The sequence below is a fragment of the Ranitomeya variabilis genome, chromosome 1 (genome assembly GCF_051348905.1).
Source record: "Ranitomeya variabilis isolate aRanVar5 chromosome 1, aRanVar5.hap1, whole genome shotgun sequence".
NCBI lineage: Eukaryota > Metazoa > Chordata > Amphibia > Anura > Dendrobatidae > Ranitomeya > Ranitomeya variabilis.
This window is the reverse complement of record NC_135232.1, coordinates 472,352,977-472,372,311: the sequence shown is the minus strand read 5'-3', so window position 1 is coordinate 472,372,311 and position 19,335 is coordinate 472,352,977. Positions and strand designations below refer to the sequence as shown.

The 19,335-nt window shown below is 43.1% G+C and overlaps 1 protein-coding gene across 2 annotated transcripts in view; it reads left to right on the top strand.

Moving 5' to 3' along the window:
• The window catches only part of TSTD2 (thiosulfate sulfurtransferase like domain containing 2), a 44,860-nt gene extending 28,459 nt beyond the window's left edge, over nt 1–16,401 (top strand). For both annotated transcript variants that reach the window (XM_077250726.1, XM_077250735.1), the window contains exons 8-10: nt 6,790–6,948; nt 13,088–13,226; nt 15,308–16,401. In XM_077250726.1, coding sequence (XP_077106841.1) covers nt 6,790–6,948; nt 13,088–13,226; nt 15,308–15,537 — 528 coding nt within the window. In that variant the 3' untranslated portion in view covers nt 15,538–16,401. The remainder of the gene's footprint in view (nt 1–6,789; nt 6,949–13,087; nt 13,227–15,307) is intronic.
• The last annotated feature ends 2,934 nt before the right edge of the window (nt 16,402–19,335 follow it).

Here is a 19,335-nt window from a genome sequence, read left to right as displayed (position 1 = left end):
CCAAATTATACGCCCCACGAAGATCAATTTTAGAGAACCACTTAGCACCCTCTATACGAGCAAACAAATCAGTAAGCAATGGCAATGGGTATTGATACTTAACAGTGATCTTATTCAGAAGCCGATAATCAATACATGGTCTCAAAGAGCCGTCTTTTTTTGAGACAAAGAAAAACCCAGCTCCCAAGGGAGAAGAGGATGGACGAATATGTCCCTTTTCCAAAGACTCCTTTATATATTCCCGCATAGCAGCATGTTCCGGCACAGACAAATTAAACAAACGACCCTTTGGATATTTACAACCCGGTATCAAATCTATGGCACAATCGCACTCACGGTGCGGAGGTAACGACCCAAGCTTGGGTTCGTCAAAGACGTCTTGATAATCAGAGAGGAACTCAGGGACTTCAGAGGGAATGGACGACGAAATAGAAACCAAAGGTACGTCCCCATGAATACCCTTACATCCCCAGCTCAACACAGACATTGCTCTCCAGTCCAAGACTGGGTTGTGAGACTGCAACCATGGCAATCCCAGTACCAAATCGTCATGTAAATTATACAGCACCAGGAAACGAATAATCTCCTGGTGATCCGGATTGATACGCATGGTTACTTGTGTCCAGTATTGTGGTTTATTATTAGCCAATGGGGTGGAGTCAATCCCCTTCAGAGGAATAAGAGTCTCCAAAGGCTCTAAATCAAAACCACAACGATTGGCAAAGGACCAATCCATAAGACTCAGAGCGGCGCCAGAGTCAACATAGGCGTCCGTGGCAATGGATGACAAAGAGCAAATCAGGGTTACAGACAAAATAAACTTAGACTGAATGGTGCTAATGGAAACAGACTTATCAAGCTTCTTTGTACGCCTAGAGCATGCTGATATAACATGAGTAGAATCCCCACAATAGAAACACAATCCATTCTTCCGTCTAAAATTCTGTCGCTCGCTCCTGGACAGAATTCTATCACACTGCATACTTTCTGGCGTCTTTTCCATAGACACCGCCAGATGGTGCACCGGTTTGCGCTCCCGCAGACGCCTATCAATCTGAATAGCCATTGTCATGGACTCATTCAGACCTGCAGGCAAAGGGAACCCCACCATAACATCCTTAACGGCATCAGAGAGACCTTCTCTGAAAGTTGCCGCCAAGGCGCACTCATTCCACTGAGTAAGCACAGACCATTTACGGAATTTTTGGCAGAAAACTTCAGCTTCGTCTTGCCCCTGAGATAGTGCCATCAAAGTTTTTTCTGCCTGAAGTTCCAAATGAGGTTCCTCATAAAGCAAGCCCAAGGCCAGAAAAAAACGCATCCACATCGCGTAACGCAGGATCCCCTGCTGGCAATGAGAAGGCCCAATCTTGAGGGTCACCCCTGAGCAAGGAAATCACAATCCTAACCTGCTGAGCAGGGTCTCCAGCTGAACGAGACTTCAGGGACAAATAAAGCTTACAATTATTTCGGAAATTCTGGAAGCTAGCTCTATTCCCTGTGAAGAACTCCGGCAAAGGAATTCTCGGCTCAGATACCGGAGCATGTACCACAAAATCTTGTAAATTTTGTACTTTCGTGATGAGATTATTCAAACCCGCAGTTACACTCTGGAGATCCATTATTGTCAGGTGCACACAGAGCATACAGAGATTAGGAGGAGAGAGAGAGAAAAGACTGCAGCAAGGCAGACTGGAGGAAAAAAAAAAAAAAAAAAATTTCAGCAGACTTCTTATAACTCTCCTTTCTCAACCTGGGTCTTTAACACTTTACTGGCCGGTCAAACTGTCATGATCTCTGCAGGCAGAGATCATAGCAAGCCTATAGAGGGACAAGCTCTCGGAAGATGGAACTAGACTGACCATGAACTAAGCCTGCCGCGCAACTAGAAATAGCCAGGTAGCATTTCCTATTTATCGCTAGATGCCCAGCTCTGGCCTAAGACCTAAATAGCTAGCAGAGGGAAATATAAGACCTGGCTCACCTCTAGAGAAATATTCCAAAGAAGACAGTAGCCCCCCACATATAATGACGGTGAGTTCAGATGAAACAACAAACGCAGCAGGAAAATAGTCTTAGCAAATTTGAGGTCCGCTTACTAGATAGCAGAAGACAGATAGTATACTTTCATGGTCAGCAGAAAAACACTAACAAAACACCATCCAGAGATTACCTTAAACTCTGGCATTAACTCATAACGCCAGAGTAGCAATCCCTGATCAACGAGAGCTTTCCAGACACAGTAACAAAACTTCAGCTGTGAACTGGAACAAATAGGCAAAACAAAACATGGACAAAAGTCCAACTTATCTAGTAGTAGTCTAGAAGCAGGAACAAGCACTGAGAGGCATCAGATAACATTGTTGACCGGCAAGAAACCACCAGAGAAATGAGCTTAAATAGCGACACCCACTACTGATGGAATCAGGTGAAACAGGAAAGAGGATGACAAGTCCAATTCCACAAGCGGCCACCGGGGGAGCCCAGAATCCAAATTCACAACACTCAGCATATTATATGCATATTCACAATTCCTAATATTAAAGGGGTTTTCTGGGTTTGAGTTAAAGGGGCTTTCCCAAGAACAAATTACATTTCAATAATTAGATCTTTCAATAATAATTTCCACAATTAGATATGTCTAAATAAAATGTTCCTGTGCTGAGATAATCTTATAAATGTGCCCCTGCTGTGTACTGTATAATGGCTGTGTCTGACCGTGCAGGAGCATGGTCTGATCATACCACAGCTCCTGGGCAGGGAGGAGGGACAAAAGAGAGTATAGACAGGACAACATGGGATCGCAGCTGGTTCTTTCTGTGAGGTAAAGCATTTCTCTGCCTGTTTTTAAGCAATGTTTTGAAAGAATCAGCTGTGATCCCCTGCTGTCCTGTCTGTATACTCTTTTGCTTCCTCCCCTATAGCTGTGGTGTGATCAGACCATGTTCCTGCACGGTCAGACACGGCCATTACACAGTACACAGCAGGGGCACATTTATAAGATTATCTCAGCACAGGAACATTTTATTTACACACATCCAAATTTTGGAAATTATTATTATTCCAAGATCTATTGATTAAAATGTTGATTAAAATTAACTTTGTGGGAAACCCCTTTAAATTCCTACAGCCACTCTAGTTTGACAGATTGGCGAATCCTGACTGTCTGTATTACGCATACTGTCAAGTTTCCCCTCAATTGCCAGATCTAGCAAGTAGTCGCATCACCGCGATCTGCAGTAACCGTGGTCACTGTTTAGCTGCAGCTCATCAATTTTCCATCAGGGTGGATGTCCTCTCTGACAAAATTGTGAAATCTGTAGCCAGTGGCGTAACTTGAAACTCATGGGCCCCGATGCGAAAGCTCCAACGGGGCCCCCAAATATTTAAAATCTTTAATAGCAATAGTCTTTTTCTATAGGCCAAAGGGACTTTTAGGGTCCCCTAGGCTCTGGGACCCGGGTGCGATTGCAACCTCTGAACCTGTTGTAGTTACACCCCTGACTGTAGCTAAACACCAGACTCTTATTGGCTGCAACCTGCATTTAACACAATAATGTCACTTCACTTTTTGGGAACAATAGCGCTGACATCACTGCATAGGTTCTGCTGTGAAAGTGAGTATCCATTGTTTTTAGTCAGGGGACGAAGGAAAACACTTCCGAAACGCACGTCGGGGTGCGCACACAGAGACCAGACGGACCTTAAAGGTATAGCCCTCCCATTACCTCACTTACCTTGATCCATTTTTTACACACCTTGGCATATTCCTCCTTGCAGTCCACTATTATATGTGACTTGCATGGCACAACCTCTCCCTTTCCCTCCCTTTATTTACTTATTTTTTTACTTATTTTTATAGTTTTTTTCATTTGCCACTATTAACCTTAAGTTTGCACTTTTAAAGTGACACTTTGTTTGCACACTTTGCACTTTTTATTATTTACCTACTTTTTATAGTATTTTTAATACAGATTGAACTGTTATTTCTCTTGGAGGTATTTTATTTTGCATCATATATATTCTTTCTGGGTCCAGTAAGTCACCTTTGGTCTCAAAGCATACTGCTTTATTTTATTATATTTTAAGTCTGGCATAACTAATATTCTCTTGTGTGCACACTTTTAAATACTACTTTTTGTACTACTGTCACTTGTATTAATAAAAACATTTGTTAACATTTTCCCTGCATGGGATTTTTTATGGTCATCCATAGTGTTGGTCTCTTTCTTACATAGTTTACAGCTTTTTTCCATGGAGCTTGGTCAAGCATGGGCAGCAGTTACAGCTCAGGAGAGGGATTAACTCCTAATGTCCCAGCCCATTGATTTCTATGTAGCTATGAGCTGCTCAAGAGACCGCTTGAGAATACTCCATTAATCTAAAACCCACAGGACAGGACCTGCATGTGGGCTGTTATGTGGCTGGTTTCTAGCTCAGTGTAGGAGTGCTGTGTGGGATGAATGTAAAATGCTGCTTATTGCAGTGATTTGCTCATAGTAAATGCTGAATTATATAATAATACATGAATTGCACTGTATGGTTTGTACTGCAGGGATGTCTAGAATATTGATCTGGGACTACACGGCCAAAGATGTTATACTGATCTTAAAACGCTCCGTAATGTTAGTGAATTTGGCGGCTAGAACATGACATACAAGTGGACAAAAAAAACCACCTGCGTTACAGCATTTACATTATAGTGCAACGAAGCAGCAGCATAACGTGATATTTGGATGTAAGATGTGTGTCAAAGGGGTCGTGTAGTCTCAGCCTAAGTGTTAGGAGCTTGCATCCGCCTATAGAAAGGTATTTGCAGCCATTTTGCTTTGCTAAATATGCAACAGCTAGATGGTTGTTTAAAGCACCACTCCCGTGCCTTTTTTTTTTATTGCAGCACTGGACTGGTGCTACTATGTCTAGGGCCCCTGCACTTAGTCTTATACTTACCATCCACCATCTTTTGCTGTTACGCACCACCTCGTTCAGTCTCCAGCAATTTGTGACCTAGCGGATCACTCCAGTGTTGGCTAGAGGTCACTTTTCAATGCAAGTCTACAAGAGCCTCTTTCTGGCCTTATTCTGGCTCTCATAGTCTTGCATTGAGAGCTTGGTTGTGGTCACAAGATGGTGTCATGGGATCGGAGTTGTGCTGGGAAGAGCTGAAGACGGGGAATGGTAAGTATATTAGATGCAGGGATCTTATACTAGTAGCACCTTTCCAGCGCTGCAATAAAAAAAAAAGCTGCAGTTGTGCTTTAAATTGGTTTTCCAGGTTTAAATCTTTTTCATATATAGGCAAAAATAAGAAACGCAGCTATACTCCCCCCACCCTCGCTCCTGTGCTGGCTCTCCGCAGTTGCCTTGCTTTTTGTTTTAGGCTTCAGTGATGACATATTACTAGGCTCACCAGTCTCAAGGCACCCATACACATTACAGTAGAGTAGGCCAAACTTGCCAGTTTCGGCAGTATTGTCTGACCGCTTAATGTGTATGATGGCTCCCAGAAATCTAGCAACAGAAAAGATTGGTGGACAGGAGGGTTTTTATCTATGGGGGATAAGATGCTGTTAAGAGTCTGCAGGAGGACAGAGGAGTCTAGAGAAATTTGGCAAGGAGCGCTTTGCCAAGCCGAGTATTTCCGAGTAAGAGTACTGTCACACAATGCAATTTTGATCGCTACGACGGCACGATCCGTGACGTCGCAGCGTCGTATGATTATCGCTCCAGCGTCGTAGACTGCGGTCACACTTTGCAATCACGGCGCTGGAGCGATGCCGAAGTCCCCGGGTAACCAGGGTAAACATCGGGTTACTAAGCGCGGCCCTGCGCTTAGTAACCCGATGTTTACCCTGGTTACCAGCGTAAACGTAAAAAAACCAAACAGTACATACTTACATTCCGGTGTCTGTCCCCCGGCGTTCTGCTTCTCTCCACTGTGTAAGCACCATAGCCGGAAAGCACAGCGGTGACGTCACTGCTGTGCTCGCTTTCCGGCCGGCAGGCGCTCACAGTGCAGAGAAGCTGAGACGCCGGAGGACAGACACCGGAATGTAAGTATGTACTGTTTGGTTTTTTTACGTTTACGCTGGTAACCACGGTAAACATCGGGTTACTAAGCGCGGCCCTGCGCTTAGTTACCCGATGTTTACCCTGGTTACAAGCGAACACATCGCTGGATCGCTGTCACACACAACGATCCAGCGATGTCAGCGGGTGATCAAGCGACGAAAGAAAGTTCCAAACGATCTGCTACGACGTACGATTCTCAGCAGGGTCCCTGATCGCTGCTGCGTGTCAGACACTGCGATATCGTAACGATATCGCTAGAACGTCACGAATCGTACCGTCGTAGCGATGAAAATTGCACTGTGTGACAGTACCCTAAGGCCACGTTCACACGTTTAGTATTTGGTCAGTACCAATGAGGAGAGGAACAGTCAGAGGAAAAGTATTAATAGAAACACGTCACCACTTCTGTTTTTATCACCCACTGCTGGTTTTGGATTACAGATACTGAGGTAAAAACTGACCAAATTCTGAACATGTGACCGTATAAGGCAGAGCTGACAGATATCTGTTGCTGTTGGTCAAAACGGAGTATAACAAAAAGCAAAATCCTTTGAGCCTTGCATTGCAATCTGCGATTTTACCTTGATGTGGGGAGTGGAGGGATGTTATAGTATGTGGCTTGGTGGGATTGATGAGCAAGGGCTGCTTTTTTGTCCCAGCCTAGCCTTGCTGCTGTGATTCGGTTGTGTGACTTTTATGGCTCTTGTTCCTTTTTAGGGACAGTTCCAGAACTGCCTAGCTCCAGACATCAGGAAATTCAGCTACTTCCCAAGCTATGTTGATCAAAATGTGGACTTTTTTAAAGATAAAACTGTGCTAATGTACTGTACCGGAGGAATTCGTTGTGAACGGGGTTCTGCTTATCTCAGGTCAAAGGTGACATGATTTTTTTTTTTCTTTTATTATTCTTTCAAGCTCTTATAATCACTTCTGACTTTGTTTCAAAAAAGCACTCCCAGTAATTTTTATTAGCTAAGGCTATGTTAATGTATATGTAATGTAGTGTAAGGTGTGTTAATATATTTACTGTTATGATCCGGTGACCTTGGAGCCGCATGAGACTTTCTCAGGAGTAGGTGGAACCTGTACTGACCGCAAACCCTAAACTGTCACCGCAACTAGAAGTAGCCGTGGGGTGTGCCTAACACATCCTAGACACCTCGACACAGCCGGAGGACTAAATACCCCTATAGATGGAAATGGGAATTCTATCTTGCCTCAGAGCAGAACCCCAAAGGATAGGCAGCCCCCCACAAATATTGACTGTGAGTATTAGAGGAAAGACACACGCAGGCAGAAATCAAGATTTAGCAAAAGAGGCCACGCTAGCTAAATAGAAAAGGATAGGACAGAATACTAAGCGGTCAGTATTAAAACCCTAAAAATATCCACAGCAGATAATACAAAAATTCCACCATCTAACTAAAGACATGGAATGTATATCTGCATCTCCTGAGAATCCAACTTGACTGAAATATCCAAACACAGTCTAAGCTGGACAAGAAAAATCATTGAATAGTACTGAATTGTAAAGCACACAGCACTGTGCTGTAGAAACAAAACCAGACACTTATCTTTGCTGATTTGGCAGCAGCGCAGGAGGAACCAGACAGAGATGCAAAACCTCCAAGAACAATGGACAACTGGCAAGGGCTAATGAATCCTGCACACCTAAATATCCCAGTCAGAGCTGCAATCAGCAGGGACACCTGCCCAGGATTGCAACCCAGGGACAACTGCATTACTACCAACAACCACCGGAGGGAACCCAAGAGCAGAATTCACAACAATTTACTGATTGCCGTCTTCCCTGGTTTTTAGCACTGCTCTGGTTCTCTTCTCACTAATGTGACTGCAGTTCTGACTCTGGATCACACCGGGGTTTAAAGCGAGCCTGTCAGCAAACAAACATCTTCCTCATCATAGAGACATGTTGTTTTTGCTTTGGGGTGGCCTGTGGGCAGGTCTTTCCGTGGTCTCTCCAGCTTATAGCAGGAAGATAAGAGTCTGCCTACAATCCCACCCCAGAGCACGGGCATCTTATTAACTGAAAACTTCTAACACTGATTATACAAGAACCACAAGACTGATTTATTCACCCTAGGTATCCTTTTAGTCAGTATAACAGCAGCAACATAACAGTGTCAGTAGTTTACTTGGCAAAATCCTGCTGACAGGTTCGTTTTAAGTGTGAGCCTGAAATGGCTTTTACAGTGTACCGTATATACTCGACTATAAGCCGACCCCCCTAATTTTGCCACAAAAAACTGGGAAAACTTATTGACTCGAGTATAAGCCTAGGGTGGAAAATGCAGCAGCTACCGGTGAATTTCAAAAATAAAAATAGATGCTCCATACCATTCATTATTGCCCCATAGATGCTCCATATAAAGCTGTGCCATATATCATGCTCCATACCATTGATTATTGCCCCATATATTATCCATATATAGCTGTGCCATATAGAATGCTCTGCACCGTTCATTATGGCCCCATAGATGCTCCATATAAAGCTGTGCCACATATACAATGCTCTGCACCGTTCATTATGGCCCCATAGATGCTCCACATAAAGCTGTGCCATATATGCTCTGCACCTTTCATTATGGCCCTATAGATGCTCCACATAAAGCTGTGCCATATACAATGCTCTGCTCCGTTCATTATGGCCCTATAGATGCTCCATATAAAGCTGTGCCATATATGCTCTGCACCTTTCATTATGGCCCCATAGATGCTCCTTATAAAGCTGTGCCATATATGCTCTGCACCGTTCATTATGGCCTCATAGATGCTCCTTATAAAGCTGTGCCATATATGCTCTGCACCGTTCATTATTGCCCCATAGATGCTCCTTATTAAGCTGTGCCTTATATGCTCTGCACTGTTCATTATTGCCCCATAGATGCTCCTTATAAAGCTGTGCCATATATGCTCTGCACTGTTCATTATGGCCCCATAGATGCTCCTTATAAAGCTGTGCCATATATGCTCTGCACCGTTCAGTTTGGCCCCATAGATGCTCCTTATATAGCTGTGCCCTATATGCTCTGCACCGTTCAGTTTGGCCCCATAGATGCTCCTTATATAGCTGTGCCCTATATGCTCTGCACCGTTCAGTTTGGCCCCATAGATGCTCATTATAAAGCTGCCCCATATGGAATGCTCTGCAGCGTTCAGTTTGGCCCCATAGATGCTCCACATAAATCTGTGCCATATATAACGCTGGTGCTGCTGCTGCAATAAGAAAAAAAAAAAACCATACTCACCTCTCTTGCTTGCAGCTCCCCAGCGTCCCGTCCCGGCGTCTCTCCGCACTGACTGATCACTGGCAGAGGGCGCCACGCACACTATATGCGTCATCGCGCCCTCTGACCTAAACAGTCAGAGCGGAGAGACGCCGGGAAGACAGAGCGGCGCCCGGCGTGTGGAACGAGGACAGGTAAATATGCGATACTTACCTGCTCCCGGCGTCCCGCTCCTTCTCCCGGACAGCTGGTCTCCGGGTGCCGCAGCCTCTTCCTCTATCAGCGGTCACCGGCACCGCTGATTAGAGAAATGAATATGGGGCTCCACCCCTATGGGTACATATTCATAAGTTTAATGAGCGGTCCCACGTGACCGCTGTACAGGGGAAGAGCTGCGGCACCCGGAGACAGTGTGACGGGCAAGGGGAGCGTCAGGATCGCCGGGACTAGGTAAGTATGCCTCAACGCCCTCTCCCCCTCACCCGCCGACCCTGCCACAGACCGTGACTCGAGTATAAGCCGAGAGGGGCACTTTCAGCCCAAAAATTTGGGCTGAAAATCTCGGCTTATACTCGAGTATATACGGTAAGTCTATGGAGCATCAAAACACGGCTAGTCTTAGGGTACCTTCACACTGGTTGATTCTGCTACGATTACGACGCATTTGCGTCATATTCGACATCGCAGTACGAGCTCGCAGCCAGCGGTCACACTCTACGATGTTAACGCTTTTTCTGACGTAGTTGCGATGTGAACGTCACGCGTCGCAATCGTACGCTACCCTTCACACCGCCATAGTCCTACGACTCCGAGCGTGACGTATTACCAGCATGGGCGTGCTAAAACGTCACGCCCAATCAGGAGACAGGTATGCGGAAGCCCAACCCACGTAGTCGCATTACGAGCTCGTATGACCGCCGTCACATACTACGATTTCGACCGCCACAGCGGGACATTTACGACGAAAGAAAGTTCTGCTCTTTCTTTCACATCGTACGATGCTGGGCTGCGTCGCAAATCGTAACGCCATGTCACACTTTGCAACCTCGGAACGAGGACGGATAAACGTCACAAATCGAACGCTCGTTCAGACTTTGATTGCACAGTGTGAAGGGGCCCTTACAATATAAAAGCAACTTCCAGTTCGCACTTAAACTCCAGTGTGATCCAGAGAGTCAGAATTGCAGTTAAGTGATTGAGAAGAGGACCAGAGCAGTGATCAGAGAAGACTGTAAGTATATTAACACACACTACATTAGAGATAATTTACAAAGGTTTAGCTTATAAAAAATGTTTCAGCACAATTTTGTTATATAAAGAAGTGGCTGTAATAACTCTGTACTATTAAATTGATACCTTTTGGTGAATAAATCCACTTTGTGCTTAATCACCATTTAAAGTTTTCTGCTAATTAGATTTAGGTTCACAGGGGCTAGACTGTACACGGGATCTTCTCCTCCCTGTCTGTGATTCTCAGCCACTCTGCCTACCTCCAGTCTGTGAATGACCTGCCTACTCTGTTTGAAATCTCACCATGGAGGAGAAGACCCAGAGGGAACCACAGACCGGGAGAATAAGGGTACTGTCACATTAAACGATTTACCAACGATCACGACCAGCGATACGACCTGGCCGTGATCGTTGGTAAGTGGTTGTGTGGTCGCTGGGGAGCTGTCACACAGTCAGCTCTCCAGCGACCAACGATGCCGAAGTCCCCGGGTAACCAGGGTAAACATCGGGTTACTAAGCGCAGGGCCGCGCTTAGTAACCCGATGTTTTCCGTGGTTACCAGCGTAAAAGTAAAAAAAAAAACAGTACATACTCACATTCCGGTGTCTGTCCCCCGGCGTTCTGCTTCTCTGCACTGTGTCTGCCAGACGGTGACGTCACCGCTGTGCTCGCTTTCCGGCCGGCCGGCGCTCACAGTGCAGAGAAGCAGAACGCCGGGGGACAGACACCGGAATGTGAGTATGTACTGTTTGGTTTTTTTTTACTTTTACGCTGGTAACCACGGTAAACATCGGGTTACTAAGCGCGGCCCTGCACTTAGTTACCCGATGTTTACCCTGGTTACAAGCGAACGCATCGCTGGATCGCTGTCACACACAACGATCCAGCGATGACAGCGGGAGATCCAGCGACGAAAGAAAGTTCCAAACGATCTGCTACGACGTACGATTCTCAGCAGGATCCCTGATCGCTGCTGCGTGTCAGACACAGCGATATCGTATGGATATCGCTGGAACGTCACGGATCGTACCGTCGTAGCGATCAAAGTGCCAATGTGTGACAGTACCCTAAGACCCCATGTACAGTCCTGCCCCTGTGCACCAAAATCTAATTAACAGAAATCTTTATTATTCAGTATTACAGCGCTATTACAGCCATGTCTAAACTTTATATTACAAACTCATGCTAACATGTTCTCTGTAATTTAGTACTCAAAAGTAAGACATTGGGGGACCCTCTATGCCAGTTGGTGTAAAAAAAAATGTGATGCAATGGGTATTTGTTCAAACTGTGACACACAGCATTTTATCTTAATTAACCAGACATCAGTAAGCCAGGAGGAATAGACTGTTCTCTATATGTTGACTTGTGAATTTATATGCTTGTTTCTTTGGTTGGTCAAGAAATGTTGACTCTTCGTGTAGGTTAAATAGATATTTGTAAATTGATAAATGGTTATTATTTACCTCCTATATCAGCTCCTACAGGTTATCGTACTGTTATCTTTGCAAAACAGGGATGCAGGGTCACTGAACAAGGATGTTTGCTGATTTGTTAATTACACATTATGCCAGGCCTTGCAGTTTGTTGACCTGCAAACATTAAATGATAAACTAAATAATCAAACAATGAGCGTTAAGCTCATCACCCCTTCTCCTTGACCAGTTGAATAACGCCTTGAACAACAGTTGTGAACTAGAAATATATATGCCTCTGTAACCACATACATTCAAATATTCAAGAGATCCAAAGAACCCGAAATTCTTTACAAAACCTCAGCCAACTGCTTAGGAAATCACGGCCCTGACTGAAAGAATACAGATCTACTCTATTGACCATCACTCAACCCATGGATACGTTTGAGGTAGTCAGGATTTGGACCCACTGGTCACTTGAGCCCCATAGATACATTTGGGAAAGCCAGGAATGGGACCCATTGGTCAGCTACTTCCATGGAGATATTCGGAAAAACCAAGTTGTGACCCTCTGGTCACCTGGCCTTGTACCTCAATGGACTGTCAGCTTGCTATGCTTGTCGTTACTTCCTCTATGTGCGTGCAAGAGGTGGTTTGGTTAATTAAGATAAAATGCTGTGCCGTCACTTAAACATTTTGCAACATTTTCTTTCTGCACTTTCCCCTAATTTCCTAACAAAAAACAGATAGGGCTTAGTACAAGAGTACTTTGTCATTCTTTATTGTACAGAGAAGTGATAGAAATTTCCCATTGCTAACCTGCTGGGAGACCTTGTAATTCACTATGTTGATTGACATCTTAAGAGCACTTCATTTAAAGAATTCAGATTACACCTGTAATGTGTTGACGGTGCCTGAACTGAGGTAGCTGGGGAGGTGGGTTCCCTGAAGCTATGCACCTGCTTGTAAAGACAGTCATTCTAGTGCACATTTTACATTCGAAAATTAATTATAATGCTTACATTTGTTGTTATTATTATTATTATTAATATATTTTTTAATTCTGCTATTTAATTACAACAGGCTACTTTAAGTATATATCTTTTTTTTTTTCTATGAAAGGCTTTGTGCAAAGAAATATACCAACTTAAGGGAGGCATTCATAAATACCTAGAACAATTCCCAGATGGATTTTTCCGAGGAAAACTGTTTGTATTTGATGGACGCTTCACAATATCAAGTAATGATGACATCATATCTAGTAAGTATTACTGTAAGATCTGGTGGACTTTAATCAAAGAGCAGTATATATAGGGTTTATGGCAATGAGACAGAACAAGCCTCCTGATCATTTACATCTTCTGGGTAAAGTTCAATATCTTATCAAATTCCATCAAATTACAGCATCCTTTCAATATTTCCAGGTTTGGCTTTGTAATGGGAAAAGCAACACACTCATTCACATGTATATAGAGTATCTTTCTTATTTTAGGAAACACTGGGGAATAGGTAGGTACAGATTTGTCAAGCACCATTTTATTTCCATGGATTGGATAACACAAAATACAGCCTATGTGATCTATTTTTATGAATTGCTGAAATCTGAGAATATTTGAGCAATCACCTTGGGCATGAGTAAGGGGGTGGAACGTAACAAAATTGTGATGCTATGACAACTCAAAACTACATAAAATGTAATCCAAGGCAGTTTTAAGTACAAACTATGTGTAAGTTTTAAGAATAAATTAATTCATTCTTAGAAAGATGCTAAAGATTCCATTCTTTTAGAATTTTCTGTTAAGCCATCATTGTTCGCTTTCAAAATAGTATTTTTTTAGATTTGATGTATTTTGATATTATGAACAGATAATTATGGCATATAACAGGATATACCATAAAGATAGCTATGGGTCCTACCTCTTGCCCCCTGATATCAATTCCCCACATACCAACTAAGATGGAGAAGATAATTAGCAGTGACATCTCACAGGATTGTGTCTCTCTTACATGCTGGAGCACTTCAAATGAACAAATCATAAGAAAATCTAAAACCACAATGATCTAGAAAGTCAGGAACTTTATTAGCACAATTTTTTAATAACGCACATTCGGTACCTGAAAGGTTTTGAGGTTATTGCAAGCTCTCAATCATTGCTTGGCCAATAGTGATAAGCGAAAGTGCTCGGATAGCGTGTTATCAGCGCATGCTTGGGTGTTATCTGAGCATCTGAGCGTGCTCAAATATTATGTTCGAGTCCCCGCAGCTGCATGATTTGCGGCTGTTAGACATCCTCAACACGTGGGGATTCCCTAAGAAACAGGCAACCCCACGTGTTCAGGCTGTCTAACAGCCGCAGAGTCTCAAACATAATATATGAGCACGCTCAGATGCTCAGATAACACCCACGCATGCTTGAATAACATTATCTGAGCATGTTCGCTTATCGCTATTGGCCAACAATGAAAAAACAGGATTTTAGCTGTCACATGTTGTGGCCTCAGTGTAGTTTCCAAAGTTGTGGCCAAAATGCATTTTGTTTGCAGTGATGTTCAAAATTGCAATAAAACTACATTGTTTTTACTGTAATTTCTCCAGAACTGAATATCATGGCAAAAACCATGCAGTTTTGCTGTGACTTCGGAATATTGCAGCAAAAATCCACACTGTAGCTGCAATTTGTGACCTCAGTCTTAAAATACACTAACAATTAGACCATATTCACATGTCAGGTTGCAGTCCAGGTATAGATGGTGATGCATGGATCTGCCGCAGGTTTTCTGAGAGTGGCGTTCCATCTACATGGACAAGCTGCTGGTTTTCCAAGCATTTTCCATCTACACAGACTGTTGAGCTCACTGTTTGGCTGCAGCGCTGTGGCTGTGAGGTGAGCGCTGCACCCAATACCAGACATCAGAAGTAGCAGTGGAGATCCAGCGCTAGACCCTGCATAGGTGAGTAAAGCACAGTTTATTTTTTTTTAACAAACTGCACCCGAAGACCATGATTTTGAAGAATGCAACCACCCCATTGATTTTAAAGCTTGTTGAAAGTTTGCTTATTGTGTGTGATTTTTTTGTTTTGTTTTGTTTTTTAATCCTGTTTGTTGATGACCTAGCTAAGAGTTTAAAATGCATCATGGGCTACCAGGTATGCGTTTTTAGCCTTTATAGATCGCTACTTTAATTTGTTTCTTCTCCACATCCCAGAAGTAGGCATCTCATCCATCAGTCATTTATGGCATATCTAGTGGAGTTAGAATACCCCTTCAAAATAAAGCTAAATCTCATGTGTAATGTGCCTTTGGCTAATTTTATATCTTCTTTGTCTGTTTGTTTGCTTAGCCTGTCGTTACTGTGGCATTGCATGGGACAAGTACAAGTTATGTTCCACTCCTCGGTGCTGCCAGCTGGTTTTGACATGTCTGACGTGCCATGAGGAAGGCCTTACAGCATGCTGTGCTACCTGTCAAGAAAAAGGGCTCACAACACAGACTGATCTATGCCAGCAACCATTTAGAGAAGAATGTGAATGTACAGAAATGAGACCCAAGATTCCAATAGAAAAGGTCTAACTGGGTTTTCAGGGCAATCTGCAGATCTGCAGAGACTCTTTTATTCTTCCACTGTGGCTTTAAGTGATTCTCCATCACATACATAGTCACAAATGTTTTAAAAAAACAAACATGATATGTTAATCTACTAAATTTAAGTCCTGGGGAAAGTTAAAAATGAATGAAAAAGTGCTTTTACAAGTTTGGAGAATTTTCGGACTATTTAGGGTGTATCAACAATCTCCTATTTAATATGTTTAACAAGCCATATCAAATCATATGATTATTACATTATGAACGAAACATGTTTATCTAACAATGCATTATATCCATGCATTGGAAGATCTCATACATAGTAATGGATCTGGATGTGTTCGATAACAGGTTGGTGCCGCTATACTCAGGACAACATACAGTGTGTATAAATATAACTACGGCACCAGGTTTTCTTTTTACCAAAAAAGGATGTCATTGCTACAGTTCTTTGTTGGATTTCATGAGATCAGGCAGAAAAGAAAACTTGTGTGAGTGGTACTGAGTGATGACAGCTTGAAACATGGCCATTTAATTTCACCAGCAAATAAAGGGGGCAATAAAAAGACTGGATCTGGAATATGCATGTCTTTAATACAGACAGAAATATACATAACGTCACCACCAACATCCATTGGATTACACCTTTTCCATAATCGGCTCTTTTCTATGATCGGATTAAATATAATAAAAACAAAAAAGCTCAGGTTGTAGCTGACTGTGAACATGTAACATATACTAATGTTTCCTGTATGACCAATAAATGACACAGGATTCCATGATTTACTCAAATGGAAACATTATGGTTTATAAAGTTTGTATCCTCATGATAACATGCAGTAAAATTGTTTTAAAAATGATGTTGGAAATTGAATTATTGCTTTTCTGGAAAGCAAGTTGCATATTAGTCTTATTCTAGAAATTTGCTGTTTCTGTGAGGGGCTGTAGTTTATAATAATCGTACCATTATATTTAGTAAAAATAGAGCAGCATACAGTTAGGTCCAGAAATATTTGGACAGTGACCAAATCTTTGTGATTTGATTTAAAATTAAATAATTGAGATGCAATTGAAGTGTAGACTTTCAGGTTTAATTAAAGGGTTTGAACAAAAATATTCTGTGAAACGTTTAGAAATAACAACCATTTTTTTTACAAAGCCTGCTCACTTCAGGGACTTAAAAGGAATTGGACAAATTAACTTTTCCATAAATAAAATGTTAAAATGTTCATTTTTAATACTTTGTAGAGAATCCTTCGAATGCAATGACTGCCTAAAGTTTGGAAACTGAATATGTGACAGTGCCAATACCCTAAATGTAATTGGGACATACTTTTCAGGCACAGTGGAAAGGGCAGAAGAAAAGGAGCACCATATTGTAGTGCAGATTTTGCTGTTATGGCTTGCTGGTGCAGGGTATCGGTATCGGCGATATCTGATATTTTTTGGATATCGGCTGATCCAATTCGATACTTCTGGATATCGGAAGGTATCGCTCAACACTAGTCCTAACAAAAAAATTGTTTCCAAAATTGTGCTGATGTAAAGTAGACATGTGGGAAATGTTATTTATTACCTATTTTCTGTGACACCACTCTCTGATTTAAAGGGTAAAAAAAAAATTGTTGCCAAATTTCCATTTTTTATAAATAAGTGCAAGTTATATCGAAGAAATTTTACCACTAACATGGAGTACAATATGTCACGAAAAAACATTCTCCGAATCAGTGGGATACATTCAAGCGTTCCAGAGCTATAACCTCATAAAGTGACAGTGGTCAGAATTGTAAAAATTGGCTTGGTCATTAAGTACCAAATTGGCTCTCTCACTAAGGGTACTTTCCAACGATCACGACCAGCGATACGACCTGGCCGTGATCGTTGGAAAGTCGTTGTGTGGTCGCTGGGGAGCTGTCACACAGCGACCAACGATGCCGAGGGCCCTGGGTAACCAGGGTAAACATCGGGTTACTAAGCGCAGGGCCGCGCTTAGTAACCCGATGTTTACCCTGGTTACCTTCGTAAAAGTAAAAAAAAAAAAAACATACATACTCACATTCCGGTGTTCGTCAGGTCCCTTGCAGTCTGCTTCCCGCTCTGACTGAGTGCCGCCGTAAAGTGAAAGCAGATCACAGCGGTGACGTCACCGCTGTGCTCTGCTTACTTTCCGGCCGGCAGTCAGTCAGAGCGGGAAGCAGACGGCGAGGGACCTTGACGGACACCGGAATGTGAGTATTGTTTTTTTTACTTTTACGATGGTAACCAGGGTAAACATCGGGTTACTAAGCACGGCCCTGCGCTTAGTAACCCGATGTTTACCCTGGTTACAAGCGAACGCATCGTTGGATCGGTGTCACACACACCGATCCAACGATGACAACGGGAGATCCAGCGACGAAAGAAAGTTCCAAACGATCTGCTACGACGTACGATTCTCAGCAGGGTCCCTGATCGCTGCTGCGTGTCAGACACAGCGATATCGTATGGATATCGCTGGAACGTCACGGATCGTACCGTCGTAGCGACAAAAGTGCCACTGTGAGACAGTACCCTAAGGGGTTAAAGTTCATTTACGGCTCTATATGGCAAAACAAAACAGCCTTTTCTCGCACAAAGTGAAAACAGAAAATAAGTCCATACAACACACACAGGGGGCCCACCCACTCAGGATAGCGTATAGTTCTTTAGGCCTTAGCACAGACCAACACAATGGAGATCCACACATCTCCAGACATTGAATGAGACACTCGACCTCCATTTTATCTGCCAAACCACACCCCTGAGGTTTGGATATGTGAGCTGTCATTCCCACCCATCTCTTATGACTGCTCGTAAAACCCGGCAGCTAATAGCCACAATGACACGTCTTCCCTCAAGGACTCGTCCGGCGGCCATTTTACATTTCCTATGGGGCGTATGCGGACGTCTTCGACAAAAAAGAACCTCAGGCGTTACCTCCACATAGGCCGTACGACTGCCCTGTAGACTTGCTTCCTTTTCTTTGTAAAGAAAAAGGACGGGAACCGCCGACCTTGCATCGATTATATGGGACACAGATTAATTATCCATTGCTGTTGATTCCGGAAATATTTGACAGACTCAGAGGTGCTAGGATCTTTACCAAATTGGATCTGAGTGGAGCATACAATCTTATCCAGCTACGTCGAGGAGATGAATGAAAGCTTTCAACACCCGGTCATTATAAATACCGAGTTATGTCGTTCGGGCTCAGAAATACCCTGGCTGTCTTCCAAGAATTTGTGAATTATATCTTTGGAGATCTCTACACTTGTGTCGTGGTTTACCTGGACAATATCTTGATCTTCTCTCCAGACTTTCGCTCTCATAGGCCAAATATCCGTCAAGTCCTGCAGCGACTCAGACAGAGTCGCCTGTATGCTAAATTTGAGAAATGTGTCTTTGAACAAAATCCTCTCCCTTTCCTTGGTTATATCATCTCAGAGACAGTCCTGGAGATGGATGCAGAGAAACTGTCTTCATCCTTGAGTGGCCACATCCTGATGGTGTTAACGCTATCCAGCAATTCATGGGATTCGCCAACTACTACCGACAATTCATTCCGCATTTCTCGTCCTGGACCACTCGCATCTCCGCCATGATCCTTAAGGGTGCTGATACGAAGATATGGACTCCAGAAGCTGAGAACGCGTTTCTTTCCCTAAATGATGACTTCTCCAGTATTACATAAACCAGACATGAACAAACAGTTCTTTTTGGAGGTAGATGCCTCATCTTCTGGGGCTGGAGCCATTCTTACCCAGAAGT